Source organism: Elephas maximus, chromosome X (assembly GCF_024166365.1).
Source record: "Elephas maximus indicus isolate mEleMax1 chromosome X, mEleMax1 primary haplotype, whole genome shotgun sequence".
Classification (NCBI taxonomy): Eukaryota; Metazoa; Chordata; class Mammalia; order Proboscidea; family Elephantidae; genus Elephas; species Elephas maximus.
In genome coordinates, this window is record NC_064846.1 from 136,787,748 (window position 1) to 136,807,765 (window position 20,018).

The window sequence follows — 20,018 nt, forward strand, 5'->3', positions numbered from 1 at the left end:
ACATAGCCCTTGCCCTCAAGAAGCTTACGCTCTAATAGAGAAGTGAGACACATGTTCTACATGAAGAATGAAACAGGTGCTAGAGACATAAACTCAATGCTATTGGAGCGCAGAAGAGGCAATAATGAAGTGTTGGTACATGACACATGGTTATTATTGGTCTATGCATGGTCTTGTTTTACGTATGTACTTTTGTATTCAGTTACCAATTTAATTATGTAAATTTTAATAATAAGCATCTGTAAACCCATCACCTAACCCAGGAACTGAAATATTGACAATAACTCACATCATCTTTTGATTCCTTCTCTATCCCATGCTTTTGCTTCCACAGCCATCTCCTCCCTCACAAGGTAAACACCTTCCTGAGATTTGTGTTAACCATCCCTTTGTTTTTTAAAAAACAAAATTTATTTTGAAACAATCACAGACTTACAGCAAAATTGAAAGTACTGCACAGGAAACTTTTTTCCCGCTGAACCATTTGGGAATAAGGCCGTTAGGCCCAACATCCCCAAATACTTTAGTATATATTTTCCATGTACAGGAACATTTTCCTACATAACCACAGCCATCAAAATCAGGAAATTAGCATTGCCCATACTTACCATCTAGTACTTAGACCTCATTCAAGTTTCATCAATCTTGGACCGATAATGTCCTTTATAGGAAAAAAATATCCAGTTTGGAATCATTGCTTGCATTTTGTTGTCATGTCTCCTTTAGCCTGAAACAGTTCCTCAGTTTTTCTTTGACTTTTATGACCTTGAAATTTTTTTTTTAAGATTACAGACCAGTTATTTTGTAGAATGTCTGTCAATTAGGGCTTGTCTGATGATTAGATTCAGTTATTTGTCTTCAGCAGGAATATCACAGAAGGGATGCTGGTTTCTCATTCTGTCAGGTGTCTACTTCATGGGCTTCAATTTAAGTAAAAACAGTAGTGAGAAGGCCTGGCCTTGGGTTTAGATGAGCTGTCCAAAGAAACAAATAAATAGGAAAAAAAAAACTACATTATCTCTGCCAAGGAGAGACCAACATTAGAAGTGCCATGTGAACCATGTCTCCTTTGGTTCATTATAAGACTTTTCTCGTGGTGTAACCTGGAGGGCTCCTCTCTTTAGGCAAACATCTACCATTTTCAGGTGACACTTCAGTTAAACTTGTGGTCTAACAATACAAGTGGTTTACCCCTGACACCCCGGAGACAGCAGAGTCAAGGTTTTTTTTTTTTTTTTTTTGTCAGAGTTTTGTGTGTGTGGAGAAGGGGAAAGTGTAGAAAACTCAAAACCCAGCGTATAGAGGCCGTGGTTCTGACCCCAGACATCTGTCCCTCTTATTTGCGTGACCATCCTTTTAGATGAGTAGCAAGGTTTTGGGATGTGAGGACTTGGAGTACTGGGGAATGGATGATAGAATATTGGATACCACAATCCACCATTTTTATATTTAACAATTGTTCAATATGTTTTTGTTAAAATGTTAAAAGTAATGATACACTCAGTGAAGAAAACATGAAAATCATAGCAAAGAGGGAGACATATTGACTCATTAATTCTACCATTCCAGTACCCAAGTTTCTGGTATGTTCTTCTAGCTGCGTTCCCAGTTTCATTCCTCTTCTCCCTCCTTCCCTCCCTCCTTTCTTTTCTTTCCTTTCCCTCCCTTTTTAAAATAATGAAATAGTTCAAATATAAAGAAATGTACCCACTACCTAGATTCAACTGATGTTAACATTTTGCCATTTTTGCTCCAGATCTTTTATTTTTTTAAGCAATAAAATGTCAATGGCCCCTCTGTATGTGTTTCTGATTGCTTTGCTGTTCCTCCTTGTGCAGAGGAAATCCCTACTATGAAGTTTGTGTATGTCTTTCCAGTCCGTTATAATTTTACTGCATAGTCACAAAACATACAGCATTGTTTTAATTTTTACGTAATTGATATCACACCCTATTTATTGTTATTCAACTTGGTTTTTATTCACTATACATTGTGATTTTGAAATTTCACCTTCTTGTTTCATGTAGATTGAGTTCACTCATTTTTAACTTTTATAGCTTTCTGTTGTTGGAATACACCAATATTGATTTATCCATTTTTATAGTAGTGGTTTATACGGTTGTTCTTAGTACTGGCAGTGTTGCAGTGAGCATCCTAACACGTGGTTCCTTGTGTCCTATGCAGGAGTTCCTATGGCACATAATCTAGAAGAGGAATGAGTGGCTGATTCGACGGATAGTTTCAAATGTAGAGCAAAATCTCTCTCCAAAGTAGTTGTACCAATTACATTGCTGCCAGCAGAACTTGAGAGTTCCTCTCTCATGACATCTTTGCCAGTTTAACTTTTGCCAATCTGATGGATGTGAATTGATTTTTGTTTCTATGACATATTGTGCTGATTTCTAGTGAGGTTGAATATTCTTCCTTCCATCTTAACATTGTGTGGTATTTGGTTAAAATTCTGGTTATTTTTTTTTTCCCTGTAAATACCTGTTCAAATTTGTCATTTTTTCCCTGTTGGGCTATTATCATTATATTTTCTGGATTGTAATTCTGTGTTATATGTATTGAAAATACTTTCTCCTAATCTGGATTTTTCTTCAAATTTGATGTGCCTTTTATTGCACAGAAATTTTGCATTTTAATGTAATGAAATATATCCGTATTTTTCCTTATGGATTGTGTTTTGTAAGTTTTATTTAAAGAGTCTTTTCCTACCTCATGATTGTGAAGAAATTCTTTATTTTTGCTCAAAGATTTTGCTTTCACAGTTAGGTCTTGTAATCTATCAGGTATTGTTTTTGCAGTATGGTGTGAGATAGGGCTCTAAATTAGCTTTTTTTTGGAAAAAAATGCATAGCCAGTTAATCCCAGCATATTTATTAATCTTCTCCCCCACTGATTAATAATTCCACTTTATCATATTCCAAGTTTGACATATGTGTAAGTATAAATATTATATGCATATATATATTCTCTTTCATTATATATAGTTTGCAGTGTTGGCTTTTTAGAGTATTTTCACATACCTTTTTCCCGTTCCAGACTTGATTAGTGACTGTATAATGTTTGTTGACATACAATCGTTTGTTTGCCTGTTTCCCTATCGTCAGACATTTGATTTTCACTGTAACAAGCAATGTGTATGAGCATGCCTTAGAATGCCGAAGTATCAGTAAAGTGAGGCTGTGCACCGTGGGTATATTTATCTCTCTAACAGGAGGCGGGTGTCTCAGTCCCTTTCCTCCTATGTGGAGGGTCCCCCCAGTAGATTACGCATCTCAAGTTGTCTCTGAATGAGTGAGTGTTGTTCTTATGGTCATGAAGATATGCCACTCGGATACCCCTTCAGGGAAGGGCTGGTTGTTTCAGCTGCAGGCACTATTGTCTACAGACAGCTCTCAGCCCCTTCAGGTATTGCCTGAGCTTCTGAGAGTATTTTACCCAAGGACACACCCTTCCCAAAGGTGAATCACATCCAGTGAATGACTGAGGCAGGCATATAAAGGCCCAGCCATTTCACCCCAACATGAGACAACTTTTATCATTCATTTTTGGCTCCAGGGTTCCTCATGGTGTTGTTCAAAGCTGTTGTTGAGTCTACATCACAGTTTGACTTCTCCTTCCATCCAGACCTGCTTTCTTCCCTGACCCTCTATAGGTGTTGATGCCTAATAAACCTCCTGTGCACTAAACTCCATCCTAGAAGCTGCATCCCAGAGAATCTCAACCTGTGACAGTTGTTCTCTCTGCTTAGAAACAGGAATATGTCCAAAGTCTCTCTCTACCTAGGTTGATCATATGGAGGCTAGGATAACTTGGGGGAAGGGAGTGCTCTTGCTAGGAGATGGCTCTCTTGACACCAGGGCTTCAAACCGGTTTGTTCAGGTTCAAACCCATTGCTGGGAATTTGCATTTCTCATAAGTTACCTGCTGAGATTTTGCATTTCCACCCCAGATATACTGAATCAGAATCTACATTTTAACAAGATCCACAGGCGATTCTTATGTATAACTTCCTAGAACTTGTTAGAAATGCAAATTCTCAGCAGGGGTTGGAACTGGAAAGCACCAGTTCCAAGTCCTTCTGGGCACTTAGAAATGTGCCATGTCGAGTTGGAGAATCTCACAGTTCCTAGAGGGCAGGGGAGACCTAGTTCAACTCTGAATATGGAGAGAAATGGGGACAGGGCAGGAAGGGAGAGGCAATAGATTATTAAAAATTTGTTTTATATTCAAAATATATTTTGGGAAGTAAGATTATTTGAGTTACATGCATAATATTTAAAACTAAGTTTATTGTTTCCATTATAAAAGTAATACATGCTTGTTATAGAAAATTTAGCAGGATGAAGAAAATCAATTATCTTACTCTTCTATGCATTTTAAAAATTTGATTGTTTTACATTATTTTAAATCATCCCATTTATATAATTTTGTTATAGTAATTTTTCACTTAATGTTACAATATAAGCTTTTTTTCATGCTATCATAATCTCTTCATAAGTAGCGTTTTTAATGGTTGTGTTATATAGTGTCGCTGTGAGTTGGAATTGACTCGATGGGTTAGTTAGTTGTATAGGGAACCCTGGTTAAACGTTCCATTGCTTTCCAAAAGGTCGGCAGTTCGAATCCACCAACCACTCCTTAGAAACCCTGTGGGGCAGGCCAGTTCTACTCTGTCTTATAGGGTTGCTATGAGTCAGAATCCACTTGATGGCAGTGAGTTTGGGTTTTTTTAATGTTATTTTTTATGTTATATAGGGTCTCTATGAGTCGGAATTTACTCGATGGCATTGGGTATGTTGTATTATGTCCGATGAATGTACTACGGTTTATTTAAGCATAATATTAAATATTGAATTGCTTATAGTCTTTTGCTATTATAAATGACATTGCAAAGAAACCTTTGTGTGTATATTTTTTTTCCCATGTTTAATATTTCCTTGGGATAGATTCCTAGAACTGTAATGACTGGATCGATGGTTTTGAACATAGGTTTTGATTCATGTTGCTAAATTGCTTTCCTAAAGGGTAATGCTGGTTTTTATGTTCACTTTTTGATATGGAATAATGAGCAGTGTGTAATTTTGTACTGATCTGTGTAGCCAGAGACCAGGTGGGGAGACCTACAGCAAAGATGAACACAGAACTGGATTTCTCTGGTTGGGGGTCCTTTCCAAATGGGCATGGTTCAGCCTTTACCACCTCCTCACTTTCAATTTCTATACTCTACATCTCTCATGCAAAATACAAGTGGAACAAGGGCGGTTACTCAGTATCTCATCCTTTATGGGGTTTTGAATAACCTCCTAGTAGAGAGTGTCCTTGCCTATTATGGTTACATATACCTGTAGGTGAATGTGTGACCAGGGTGGTGATAACCCAAGAATTGGGGGTCAGACTATGATGTCTAGAGGGAAAGTTCTCTGAATTCAAGGTTACCATTTTAAAGTTCAGGGCCTGCTACAGCTTCTAAGGAGGTTAAGGATCCAGCATTCACTAGAATTCAATATGTAATATTCTAAGAATGATCCAGTCCCAACTTGCAAGTAAGTTTAAATTTTAGAATAATAGCTACAGGCTTTCTGAGTTTGTGGTTTTAAGAGTATCAGGACGCATCAAGAAATTCTCTTGTAGCCATGCCTTGGTGAGAAGTTTGTGAATAAACATCCGGTTCCTCTATTTAAGCCCTCATTTCCTACAAACATACCAAGAACCGCTTTGCATTTCTTTTTTCATTAAGATAAGACATTCGATTTGCCCTTGTTATCCTCCACCCAAATTCACTTCATAAGATACTGGTTTTTGGGCATCATAAACACCCAGTTCTACTGGGTTGTCTTTGACTGCTGGAGAAGTTGTGGGCCGTGTTTGAGTCACACACATTTTACTGCGTCTCCCCTGGCATGAGATTCATGTACATTGGCATCTTCTCAGAGTGAAGTTGACTCTCTCTCTCTCTCTATCCCGATTCCAGAATTTCGTTTGGCACGTTGTGATTCCAAAATAGTTTGAGGCTCCTTTTGATTGGCTCTGGCAATCTTGGCCCGGCCAGGTTCACTCTGAGAGGTCCCCTGTCCCTTAAGGAATGGCCACAGAAGCTTTTGCTCTGCGTTCTAATAGACCCTCTTGCATGGACTATGCCAAGGCAGCGCTTTGAAACATGCATCCATACCATGTGGCTTTTCTTGCTGCAGTTTCTGTTCTTTTTTTTTATTGTAGGATCGGGAGACTCACCGCCAGAAGACGATGAAGCTGAGTATTCACACGCTAGATATAAAGGTGAATGCTTTGCTTATGTGCTGTTAAGGACCCGCTGATGCCAGGAGAACTTTCCTTTTTGCCCTGTGGAGCAGACTGTAATAAAGTGACCAGACGACACATTTAAGTTTTAATTACCTGTACAGGAAAAATATTTTAAAAGAAATACACATATGCTCCTATTTAAAAAAAAAACAAACACATTTGGAAATCTCTAAGTGCTGTCCTTCGGCACCTGGATGGTCATTTTATTCTCTTAAGTTTCTTTTCTATCCTCACGTCTGCAAAGCCAAGCTCTAGCTGATGAAAGTGAAAATCAAGCTGTGAGCTCTGCCTGATTCATACATTACGGCCAGGATCGTTCAGAGTAAGCCACTCGAGGTCAGGTCTGGACCCAGAGCTGTTAATGTCCTGAGATGAATGGGGAATGAGAAAACTTGATTTTCATAAGCTCATTTCATCGTGCTCTTTCTGAGCCCAGCTTGTCTTCTGAAATGATGAGTAAAGTGTGTCGCCCAGTTAGTCTTTAATTTAATGATAAAGAACTCTGCACATCTCCAGCACCCCACCCCCAGCAGGTATAAAAAGCCTAATCAAGAACCTTCTATGCAGGCTCAGGTAAGTTTGACCCTATACGTTTCTACTGGTGAGCCATATCTCTGATGCTTTGCGAGACCCAAGGCAAGTGAAGGTAAATTTAGATGCTCTCTCTTTCTCTGAATCTGGTTCCTCTTACAGTGGAAGGATAATTTGAAGAAAATTGGTGAGTAAAGTTGCACTGTGGCATTTTGCCCAGGATATTTGTCCACATTTTGGCAAGAGGACACTGCCCTACTCTGTTGTGATAGTTCTGTGTTATAGTAGAATCAGGGTAGTGCTGGTGGGAATCTGCTTTCTAATATAATGACTGGTATCTATGTTGGAGCATGTCTCCCACCGTATTTCTCATTTGCTTGTACCCTGTGAATGCAAACACTTGTTCCTATCCACAGCTCCTATGTTCATAGCCTCAGGGATTAACCAGTCAAGCAAATCACACACTTGTTAATTAGATGTTTGGGGTAAGGAGGTATTCTGATTCATAAAACTTCTTAATTAATAGAGGATTTTAAAATCTCTTTTTCCTTTGAGTCCCTTGTTGAAAAATATTCCTATAATACATATGTGCACATGTGAGCCTTCGCACATATAGTAGGGGTTGTCTGGTGCCCTCAGGTCGTTGTTCCTAGTGTCAATGCTCACATTACAGCATTGCAAGTGCACAAGGTAGACGAGATGACCAAAGACGTGCCTCTCCTAGAGCCTACACTGAATGTTTCAGAATAAATCTCTTTTGGGAACTTGTTTTTGTTGTTAGCTTTCTAGTTTTAAAATTTAGAGGCAAACCATTGTGAACTGAAGGTTTAGCTCTGGATCCTCAGGGACCTGCACAGTGTCTGGCACAGAGTATATACTCAGTAAGTGTTTTTAAATTAACTGAAATTAAGGAGGAAAATTAAATTTAGCCAACATTTATTGTGTACCCAGTATGTGGCAAACATTGCTTTTGATTCTTTTACTTAGAATGTCATAAATATTCACACCAATTGAGGGAAGGGGGAACGTCTGTAGAGATCATGAGGATATTACTCCTTATTTACAAATATTTATGAACCAAGGATCAGAGAGGATAGGTGGCTTTCCCAGAGTCACACAGCTAGCAAGCATAAGACTTGGGTCTGAAATCCAGGTGCTTTAACTAACAGCCAGGGGTTGCTAATGGCACTGCATTAGTCTGCTACCTTACACTGCCTACCCAAGGAACTCCAGTTAAATGGAGTACTTACCACATTGGCTTAGTGGGGTGAAAAAGCTTTCCTGAATAATTATTGAGATTTATCCCTGAGTAAACCCTGTCTTAGCAGAAGTAGGATAAAAGCTTGCTTTCTTTCTCTAAACCTCTATGTTAATCATTTTGATAATTCACCTTAACTCATGGTGTTTGCATACACTTCAAATTCAAGTCACTCACTGAGGTTATAGTTGCTATCACTGCAGGGCTACTACTAAAGTTTCAAAATGTCTTCCAAAGATTTGTCTTGGAAAGTAATGAAAAAAAAATAAATCTCCTTTCGTGAGTAAAAGAAACCAAGATTTTTCCACATGTTGACAGCAGCATAGCTTTTGGATGTACAGCCAGCACTGCTAGGAGGACTTGAAGACCCAGAATATGGGGAGAAATCTGCTAATCGCATGTCGCATTGAAATGTGTGAATTGTGATGTATGTACATGCAGGTTGTTCTCCAACGACCAATTCTCTCCTTGCCTCCGATGGAGATTTCATTTTTTTTTCTCTGGAGAGTGTACGGTCCTCAGTCAAGGGGTCCACAGTTAAGGCAATGGTGGAAAAGCAGTAAAGGAGACCCAATTTGCAAGTGAAGAGGAAGGCTGGAGATGGAGAAACTCGCGGAAACATTGCAGTCTAGAAGGGGAATGAGGGCAGACAGGGAAAGGAAGAGGAAATGAGGTAGTGAGGAGATTAGGGAGCATTGGGAAAGAGATGATAAAGAAGTAAAACGACAGATGATTTTATAAGATTTAGCACCATGGAAGTCTGCTGGAAAAAAATGCATCTTTGAGATTAAAAACACCAAGTGTGTTTTGTAGTTCCCTTATAGGTGATCTTTCCTCTTGCATTTGGAAAAGGAGACAGAGAGAGGGAGAGAAACCTACCTTACTTTTAAAAGCTGCAGGAGCCACTAGGTTCTAATTCAGTTTTGTTTGAGTGGTAGGTATCTATGGCTCTTTCCGGAATTTATCTCAGGGCCCTTTGATTGAAGAAGAAAGTGAGTGAAGTATCCCCAGCTTGTCAGTGGTAAGCAAACATATCTCAAGAGCTTTTCAGTTACTTGTGGCTTTGTCGTTTCCTAGTTTCATGTTGACCAGGAGCCATTGTTAAAGAAAGAACTAAAGCATTTAAAATTGGTATAAGAACCCTTTTACACTTGAGAAGCAAATAATGGAGATATGTATGTTGTTTTATACTTCAGGGTCCAGAATTTTCTCATTTAAAAACGTTACTACATACAGGCTATATATATATAGACCCCTAGAGGAAAGAACTTTGTTCAGGGAAGGTCTGTAGGCCTGGTCTGAGCTCCTGTAAGTTTATATCCACGTGGAAAATTTATTCAGCTCTAGGTTAAGCCCTCTGTCTGGGCGGTACCAACTGTTAAATACTCAGCTACTAACCATAAAGATTAGAGGTTCAAATCTACCCAGAAGCATCTTAGGAGAAAGGCCTGACAATCTACTTCCAAAAGATTACAGCCACTGAAAACCCTATGGAGTACAGTTTTACTCTGAAACACATGGGGTCACCATGAGTCGAAATTGGCTTAGTGGCAACTGGTTTTTTTTTGCTTCCTTGTTTTTTGTTTAGGCTAAGCCCTCAGGACATCACTTCTACCCAGCAAGTCTCAGAAATAGTACTTAAAAGTCCTGACTTTAGGACCCATTGCAGCTGTCTGCAAAACACTACATGACAGCATTAGCCCAAGGGAACGTGAAAGTACAAAAGTAAAAAGCAGTCTAAGTACAAGACCCAGACAGGATTGTTGGTTTTCATGGCTGAGAAAAAGAAGCACATCTTAAGGGCGATTCCTGGGAAAATAAAACAGGGTCTGTCCTACTTCCTGGCCACATGATGGCAGACTAATCCTACTCACTGACAGCTCAGGTGCTGGGGTGGGATGATGAGGCAGGCAGCTGTAGGGAAGTGGCCAGTGTTCATGGACTTGAGAGCCCTCAGGCTTGAGGGAGTGGTCACTGGCCCCACCTATTATGGGAAATCAGTGTAGTGGCCACTGTGGGAACTTCTTCCGCCGAGGAGCTAGTCCTGTCCTTATATTTTCGTGGATCTCAGAGAATGCCTTCCAAAGGCACAGAGGAGAAGTTCTGATGTATTAGTGTCACCCTAGCTGTCCTCTGGGCAACTATGTGACCAGTATTAAAACTCCCAGGAAGCTTGCCATTTGAAGAGGGTGTCACTCTCTATGATCTCACCTAAATGGGGCATGTCTGGGGACATTTGAAAAGGGAATCACTTCGCTGTGGGAAGCAATTATTCTGTGCTGTAAACCAAAATGATAGCCAGATGCGAAAACCTGGAAATTGTAGCTTCATTCACATTCATGAACAACAGTATTAAGGCCTTTTGCAGAGACTATGCATACAGATCCAGAGAAAATTCAAATTAGCTAATTATTGACCTCTTCCACTATGTATGGATGGCTCTTCTAGGGGCTCACAACGATATTAATTTGCCCTCAAGAGAATTATGTATCTAGTTAAGGGAGCTACTAAAAAAAAACAAGCATTTGTTGAGTATTAACTATGTGCCAGACACTGTACTAGGTGCTTTATATGTATTATTTTTCTAGTCGTTATAACAGCCCTATGGCATAGGTATGCAGGTATTGACTCAGAGAGGTTAAGTAACTTGTCCAGGATCACACAGCTAGTAATGGAGGAGCCTGGGTCCCTATTCAGATATGTCTGACACCTAGACCCATGATCATAACCACCCTACCCAGAGACACATTAAAAGACATGGGACACTATTTGGAGGTCAAAATTTGGAATGCAGCCAACCAGGGACTGCGAGTATGAGGAGACACATTTTCTGAAGATGTCACTTCCTATTTCTTCCCTCTCTTATTTCTGCTACCTGCAGATACCCCGTGGTGTTCCCCCATCAAAGTGAAGTACGGGAATGTGCACTGCAGGGCCCCTCAAGGAGGATACTACAAAACAGCCCTGGGAACCAGGTGTGATGTTCGCTGCCAGAAAGGCTATGAGCTGCATGGCTCTTCCCAGCTGATCTGCCAGTCAAACAAAAGGTGGTCTGACAAGGTCATCTGTAAACGTGAGTATCCCAGCCCTGTTTTGGGTCCTCAGGGCCAACATTCTTTGCTTTGAGATCAGGGCTTTTTACTGAACCTGTTATGGTCTTTGATAAGAAAAACTCCCTTTGTGAGTGGAAGCCAGAGAAGGGTTTCTAAGACATGGTGGAGGTGAGATGGCACCTTTCAGAGAGAAGGGTGTGGGAAAGAACAGAGCTTTGTTCAGCAAACAGGTTGTGTTTGTTCACTAAGTGCTGGACCCTGAAGAGGTACTAGGAATTATAACAATAAGACACAGGCCCTGCTGTCAAAGGTCTCACAGTGTAGCATCAGAATCAGCGGGGCAGAGGCGTCAACTGTGAAATAAGTACAAGAATGAAGCTAAGTCACGGACTCATGGTAGTGGGGGAGGGGTGTGTCTCCCAAAGGGTGGGGCTTAGGGAAGCAGAGAAAGAAGAGTCAGCAGAGAAGAGATGCTTTATTCCATGAAGGGAGTGTTTCTCAGAGCAGAAGAACACTTCAGGGGCTGACTTTTAGCTTCATGAAACATCATATCCCATTTGGAAAACTGCAAGTGGCATGCCATTATGGAAACACATTTTAGATGCCATTGTTATTCAAAATGGCCACCATTTATTGAGCACCTGTGTGAGCCAAGCAGCTTGCATGCATTCAGCTTTTGCAGCAACACTATTGAAATAAAAAAAAAAATTTTTTTCAACACTGTTGAAATGAGTGTTATTAATTTAGCTATATTGGTCAGGAAACTGAGGCTAAGGGATGTAGCCATGTGGTGTGTGTACACTTATACAGCTGTGTGGCTGTAGTGTACACTGTCAGTGCTTGACTCAGATCTCCCTGGATCTCCTTTTACCAGTTCTGGGGGCTTCTGAGTGTTTTGCTCCCAAGGGCTTACACCTTTGACCCTCTTCAGAGGAAGAAGATGCTCCACTCCTTCAGAGGACTGTTCTCTGTTCCTATAAGGGAGAGCATCCTGTAGCTGCTCAGTGGCTGACTGGTAAAGGAGTATGGAAGCCCAACTTTCTTGCCTGGTGGCAGGACAAATTCTGAAGTGTCATTCATGCTCTAGAGCTCATCTGCAGGATCAGGCTGAGACTGACTTTGTCCAACGTTGCACCTGTATTTATTTATTTATTTTATTGTGCTTTAAGAGAAAGTTTACAGTTCAAGTTAGTTTCTCATACAAAAATTTATATGCACATTGCTATGTGACCCTAGTTGCTCTCCCTGTAATGTGATGGCACACTCTTCCTTTCCACCCTGTATTTCCCATGTCCATTCAACGAGATTGCACCTTTTTTAGCGTCCTCCCTTTCCTGTCCGGCTCCTCGACTGCCTCACTGGTCTCCCCAGGGAGCACTTCCTTAATAAATCACTTGCATACATTCCCTCATCTCAGGGTCTGCTTCTGGGAACCCAGCCTAAGACAGTGGCCTAATTGAAATGCCAGCCTAAGCCATTCTGACCGGAAACCTTGTATCCCTTCTTATGTGACATCCAACTACCCATTGTTTCTCTAATTCCATCTATTATATTTAAATTAACTTGTTACCCTATGATTTCAGAGTTTCTGAACATTAAGGACAGATCTCTGGGTGAAAACTGAGAAATGCTGAATATCTGGTTTTCCCTTTTTCAGAAAAGCGATGTCCTACCCTTGTCATGCCAGCAAATGGAGGGTTTAAGTGTGTAGATGGCGCCTACTTTAACTCCCAGTGTGAGTATTATTGCTCCCCAGGATACACATTGAAAGGGGAGCGGACAGTCACGTGTATGGACAACAAAGCCTGGAGCGGCAGACCAGCTTCCTGTGTGGGTAAGAATATGCTGCAGCCCTCAGGAGCCACGTACTTTGAGGGGGCAGGGGGGTGTCTATACAGTGGATTTTTTTTTCAGTTTTTAAATTTATTAATACTTTTCAATAATTTATTTTATTTTTGTTATTGTTGAAAATGTACACAGCAAAACCATACACCAGTTCAACAATTTCTACATGTACAATTCTGTGACATTGGTTACATTCTTCAAGTTGTGCAGCCATTCTCACCCTCCTTTTCCAAATTATTCCTCCACCATTAACATGAACTCACAGCTCCCTAAGCTTCTTCTCTAACCTTTCAAGTTGCTGTTGTCAATTTGATCCCACATAGATAGATCTTTAAAAGAGTATGATGCTCAAGGCAGTCAGTCTTTACTGGTTAAGTGCTTGGCTGCTAAACAAAATGTTGACAGTTCGAACCCACCCAGCGGCTACATGGGAGAAAGACCCAAAGATCTGCTTCAGTAAAGATTACAGCCAAGAAAGCCCTGTGGGGCACTTCTGCCCTTCACATGGGGTTGCTATGAGTTGGAATCGACTTGATGGCACCCAGCAACAACAACAACATTGTTTGGTTTAAAGAAGACTTCAAGGGATAGTTTTGGTTTAAGATTTATCCCCTGTGTGAAGAACCCAGCGTTGCTTTCAGTAGCTCTCTTCATCCCTAGTTCTCTGGCTAAGCCCTAGAGTTAAACTTAGTCTCTGTCCTAGAACTGACTTCGCAGTTGATGGTGTTCACCTGAATTTGTCTCTATCTTGGCTTGCTATCGAGGCAGCTCCAGGCTGGCAGAGGTGTGGCACATACCTGCTGCTTTAGTTCAGGGTCTATAGTGTAGCATTGAGGAGAGTGACATTTGCAAGTACAGTCCTACAGAGGGGCATCTATTTTTTTTTTCAGCTGAGCAGAAGTAGTTCTTTCATCATTGACTCTGGTGGTCAGCATTCAGTTTGCTCAGCTGGAAGGGATTTGGGTATTTCATCTTACTCTGGGTTTGTCGGGCAGTGGTCCACACAGTGTGGTCCCTGGACCACCACCATCATCATCACCTGGGAACTTGTTAGAAATCCAGATTCTCCACCCTACTGTAGACCTGCTGAATCCAAAACTCTAGGGATTGGACCCAGTAACCTGTGTTTTAACAAGCCTTCCAGGGATTCTGATGTGTTGCCATTGATCTAAGACAGTGCTTCTCAAACTTTAATGTGCATAGTAATTAACATGGGAATCTTGGTGAAACAGCAGATTCTAATTCAGCAGGTCTGGAGTCAGGCCTGGAGTCCCCCGATGGTTCAAATAGTTAAGATCTCGGCTGCTAACTGAAAGTTTGCTGGTTTGAGTCCACCCAGAGGCACTTCAGAAGAAAGGCCTGGCCATCTACTTCCAAAAAATCAGCCATTGAAAACACACACAGTTCTACTTTGACACAAATGGGATCGCTGTGAGTCGGAATTGACTCGAAGGCAACTGGTGGTGGTGGTGGTGTGAGACCTGAGACTCTGCTAGTCCATGACAACGCACTGAGTAGCAGGGCTCTAGGGCAGGGGTTCACCAGCTTGGCACTATTGACATTTTGGGCTAGATAATTCTTTGTTTGGGGGGGAGAGCTGTCCTCTGTGTTAAGGAGCCCTGGTGGTGCAGTGGTTGGCTGCTAACTGAAAGGTCGGTAGTTTGAACCCACCAGCCGCTCCACGAAAGAAAGATGTGGCAGTCTGCTTCCATAAAGATTTATAGCCTTGGAAACCCTATGGGACAGTTCTACTCTGTCTTATAGGGTTGCTATGAGTCGTCATCAACTCGATGGCAATGGGTTTGCTTTTTTGTTGTTGTTTGTCCTCTGTGTTGTAGAAGGACATTCTACTTACTAGATACCAGTAGCACTCCTTTCCAGTTGTGAAACCAAAAATGTCTCTAGACATTGCCACACATGGGGGTTGGGGATGGAGATGGGGCAGAATCACTGCCCTATCGAGATCCATTGGTCTAAGAGTAGTAGTTCCCCATACTGGCTACTTATTAGAATCAGCTGAGCATCTTTTAAAGCCTAGGCATGCTGGCTCTACCCTAGAGATTCTGATGCAGGATCTAGGGACTCCAGGTCTGAGGTGGGGCAGGCAGAGAGAGTGTTACAAAAGCTTTCCAGCTGTTTTTGTGTGTAATTAAGATTGAGGACCATTGCCTTAGAGCAGTGGTTCTCAAGGTGTGGTCTCAGGACCAGCAATAATAATGGCACCTGGGAACTTGTTAGGAATGCAGATTCTCAGGTCGTACTCCAGGCCCATGGGCTTAGAAACTTTGGGTACAGGGCCTGGCAATCTGCATTTCAACAAGCCCTCCAGGTGATTTTGATGCATGCTAAAGTTTAAGAATCTGCCTTAGAATGTCAGTCTTGGGAGGAACTTTAGTACTTTTCTACTTAAAATATTGCCTTGGACCAGCAGCATGGATTGGGGGGGTTTGTTAGAAACGTAGACCCTTAGGCTCCACCCCTGACTTGGAAAATCAAATTCCACACTTTAAGAAGATGCCCAGGGGATTTGCATGCATATTAAACTTGAGGCACACTGCCCTAGGGCAGTGATGTTCAATCCTGGCTGCCATTTGAATCTCTGGGGCACTGGTATTTTTTAGAAGCCAACCAACTGTATTAGGGGATCATTACTCATCAGCCGGCTGTTAGAGCTGCCAGAGCCCTTAGAGAGCATTCTAGTCTAATCCCCCATTTTGCAGATGAGGCCAGAAAGGTCAGTTGGCTTGCCCAAGGTTGTATAGATCCAAGCTTGGAACTACGTTTCTAGGCTCTCAGGCCTAAAGTTTCTGATTCCCGGGGCAGCTCTGGCACTAAGGGCGAAGGAAGTGTCTGAAGGAGTCTGGCTCTGCCCTGCTTGGATCTGTCCACCCTCTGGAGAACTGTTTGGCTCAGTCTCCTAATGTACTTTACCCTCCTAATGTACTCCCTCCTGACTGCTCAGTGTATGGGCTGGTCACTTCAGAGTAAGATGGAAATCTGATAGTACCTTCTATGGGAAGATGTGCAACAACTCCTCTGACCTTGGTTCCGGGGTTGTCTTCATGGCAACACCCAGGGGCAGATTAACCAGTGAGCACGTATGCAATGGCTTGCATGGAACAAGTACCCACGGGGTTAATTTTGTTTACTTGATAATCCCTGGTGAGCAATTTCACATCTTTGACATGGTGGAAGACAGGTGAAATTGTTTACTCCAGATTGGTGGGAAGGCACAGTTGGGCCCGTGCATACCTTGTTTATTGGGCAGTCCTGTCCGGGTGACGCCATTGTCCACTGTCTTTCCTGGTGGCATTAGCCATTCTGACTCTACAGTTCTGAGGTAAATGAACTACAGCCAAGGGACCTGGCCCATGGGGTGATCTAAATCCTGTGTCTGGGACATAGCCTGGACCAGACCTTGTATTCTTTTGGTAAGAGCCATAAAAAACCAAAACCAAACCCGTTGCTGTCGAGTTGATGCTGACTCATGGCGACCCTCTAGGACAGAGTAGAACTGCCCCATAGGGTGGATTCGAACTGCCGACCTTTTGGTTAGTAGCCGAGCTAACCAAGCTAACCAGGGTTCCAAAACCAAACCTGTTGCCATTAAGTCAGCTCTGACTTATAGTGCTGCCTAGGACAGAATAGAATTGCCCCATAGGTTTTCCAAGGAGCAGTTGGTGGATTTGAACTGCCAAACTTTTGGTTAGCAGCCCAGCTCTTAACCACTGCTCCACCAGGGCAAGAGCCATAAAAGAGCCATGGGTTCAAATAATTACTCAGTAAGTCGGTTCTGACTCATAGGACCTATAGGACAGAGTAGAACTGCCCCATAGGGTTTCCAAGGAGTGGCTGGTGGATTTGAACTGCTGACCTTTTGGTTAGTAGTCCAGCTCTTAACCACTGAGCCACCAGGGCAAGGGCCAGAGGGCCAAATAATTACTTAGATACTTCTGGGCTTTTCGCTTTCTAGTATGTAGGTAGGAGTTTGTATTGATCAGTAACCAGTCAGGAACACAGAAACCACTCTAGGTATTTCAAACAGAAGGGAATTTAAAACGTGGACTTGCCAAAAAAGTATAAGAAGAGCCAGGGAAGAAAAAGTGGAAAGACTGTTACCACATATTAGTTATAACAGGAAGCAGGGGCAAAGATTATCCAATAGGCAAGGTAAGCATCGGGTTTACCTTGCCTATTGGATAATCCACCCGTGGCAGGAAGCCATTACTAACCAATGGTTGGAGGAACAGAAGAGGGTAATCCACACCTGCTGCTGACGTTGCTTGAACTACCACCATTACTGATGAGCAGAAAGCCAGGAGCCCACACTCTTGCTGATACTTCTGGAGCCCAGGAAACCCTCATTGAAGCTGTTGCCAGAAACGCAATGACTTCCACCTTCTCCTGCCTTCTGATTTCATGAAAATGCCTCCCATTGTCAAATCTATCTGCTACTCAGCTGGCAAAGGAGTCTGGGAAATATCATTTTGAGGCATTAAGTCCTGTCAGGAAAGAGGGGATTATAGAAAAACTGTGCCAACAGAGTATTTGGCACAGTATTTTTCAGGTTTTAGACTTTTTGCCCTGAATCATTGCAGTTTCCATTGAAAAGAATTCTGAAAGGCAGTCCTGGTCAACATGTGCAGGTAGAATGGTGCTGAGGTTGTGAACTCTGAACATGCTCCTCTTGAAGGACATGACCTAAGGCCAGATGTTCAGGTCAGTACTGCCCCTCACAGATGTTGCTTTCAGTATCTCCCCTATGACTTGGTGTGTGTAAGATAACTCTTCAAAACAATTTTTTTTTCTTTTGGAATCTCTACTGTCTCACATTGGAAGGGGCAGAGGTGATGATGGGAGGAGAGGAGAGGCTTGAGAATCTTTCTGCTAAGCAAGCTTTGACAAAGAATATTTTAGGGCTCATACTGTTCAGATGTCCAGATTGTATGCAAAAATGGAAAGAAAATGCTGATTTTTCTCAAAAAACAGCAAGCAAGTCTTAAGCTCAACCAGATGGCCCTGGAACCCTCCCAGAGGGAGAGAGAAGGAACTAAGAAATTAACCCCAATTTCAGGGGATTTATCTTACCATCTACCAGGGCAAAGTTCAGGCAGATGAACCTCAAAGTACATATTTGGAGGAGGTGGAATTGTTCATGTAATTAGGTGGGGGTAGCAAACAGGGGTGCAGTGAGCCACAACAGAGCTTAGAGCTCCCAGGAAGAAGAGAAAAATTGGCAAAGCAAGCAAGCAATTCTTTCTTTTATTTTGATGATAGATAAGTTGGAGTTTATCCCCAGTGAATTTTACTCCAGGGATGTCATTTACTCTTTTGGCTTGAAATTTATTAGTGTAATAAATTTGTGTGTGGATAGGGGAGGGCTGGGGGACTCTGAGCATAACTCAGAGTCTCAGCCTATTTTAGGAGCTAACACGTGGTGACTGAGGAGTTCCCAGATTTCCACACAACCTTGAAGAGTGCATCTTGGCCAGAGCTGTGCTGAGTACTGAGGAAGTTGCCCCACTTCTCTTCCTGGAGGGAAGAGAGAAGACTGGGCTTACTTTTGACTCTGAGGTGGTCAGTTCTGTGGTCTGGCTATTTTAAAAGTGCTATGAGTTAAAATCAATTATTTTATGCAGACCACACTCTGGCAGTGAACCCAAACTCATGGTTATTTCAGAAACAGATACAGATAAAAATAAGTCAATGTAGGAGGAAAAAAATACTGCAAATTGTAGGAGGGACAGATATTTAAAGAGCCACAACCTCCACTGATATAAAAAAAAATAAACCTTAGAATGTAACAACTATTGTTTTGGGAAATATTTTTTCTTTCCATTTTTAGTTCTTTTTTGGCAGTATGGGCACTTAAATTATAGAACAATGAGCAGTTGGAATTTCAACAAGTCCTCATCTGGAAAACCAAGACCAACACTTTTTCCTGGGCCAAAAGAGGAGGAAAAAAATAAATAAAGATAGTTCCAAAACTGTGAATAATGAAAACCCAGCAAATGTCTTTTGTTTTAATAGTTTTTAACAAAGGACAGTGTACAAACTGACTTGGTTTTTGGAATTGCTTGCTGCTTGTTTTATATTGCTTACAGAGTAAACTAGATGGAGATTTATTAACACAAGTGAAACTTCGGAAAACAAATCCGAGACTTAAGATATGCAGATTGGTGGAATACATTTCCTGCCTTCCAGCTGCCTGACAGTTTTCCCAGTGACCATAAGAAAATTTGCCTGGACCGTGTTGCGTTATTTTCAGAGATTCATATGAAGATACAAACACTCGGGCTAAGAATAAAATGTGTCAGTGCATTGTTCCTGATGATCTTAAAATGTTTCCTGAGTTGACAAATACACATTCTTTTTCAGACTTACAGGAAGGTAGTTCTGACTTTAAAACGACTAAGACACTGATCTGCTTTTTACCTCGTGTGATTTGTTAGAGCAAATTGAACAGGTAAACTTTTAGTGGCCCTCCCCAGTATAAATGGATTTCCAACGAATTTTTAGTTGTGCATCTCTTTGATTGAAGATGGTGACTTCCATTTGTGGATATTATTGCTTCCCTTCTTACCTCTTTTGTCTGTTTTGGAAAGCTCTTGGAAATCTTAAGTGATGTGCCAAAGAGAAGAAATCACTCCCCAGAGCCATTCACAGGCATTATACTCTAGCTGGGGAATGCTTCAGTGGCCAGGTTAGCTCTGCCGTTGGCAGTCACCCATTTCCTACCCTCCCATGAAATGAATTTTTCCTTCCCCCATACTGTTTTAAATTTGTATCAGTTATCTTTTGCTGCACAACAGACCACCCAAAACTTAATGGCAGAAAACAACTTTGTTATTATGATTATTTGGCTTAGGAATTTGGGCAGGGCTTGGTGGGGATGGCTTATCTCTGTTCCACGTGGTAATGGCTGAGGTGACTGACTGGGGCTAGAGGATCCAAGATGGCTCCACTCAAATGTCTGGCACCTCATTTGGGAGTGGTTGTACTGGCTGGGGTTTGGCTGAGTT

General features: G+C 41.7%; 1 protein-coding gene across 6 annotated transcripts in view; it reads left to right on the plus strand.

Moving 5' to 3' along the window:
* SRPX (sushi repeat containing protein X-linked) overlaps positions 1-20,018 on the plus strand; it is a 125,245-nt gene that overhangs the window by 63,283 nt on the left and 41,944 nt on the right. For 5 of the 6 annotated variants that reach the window (XR_007516026.1, XR_007516029.1, XR_007516028.1 and 2 more), the window contains exons 2-4: positions 6,226-6,285; positions 10,980-11,171; positions 12,809-12,985. Coding sequence is in view for 1 of the 6 variants with exons in the window: in XM_049873451.1 (XP_049729408.1) it covers positions 6,226-6,285; positions 10,980-11,171; positions 12,809-12,985 (429 nt within the window). In the remaining 5 variants the exon portion in view is untranslated. The remainder of the gene's footprint in view (positions 1-6,225; positions 6,286-10,979; positions 11,172-12,808; positions 12,986-20,018) is intronic. The other variant, XR_007516030.1, reaches the window with a different exon arrangement.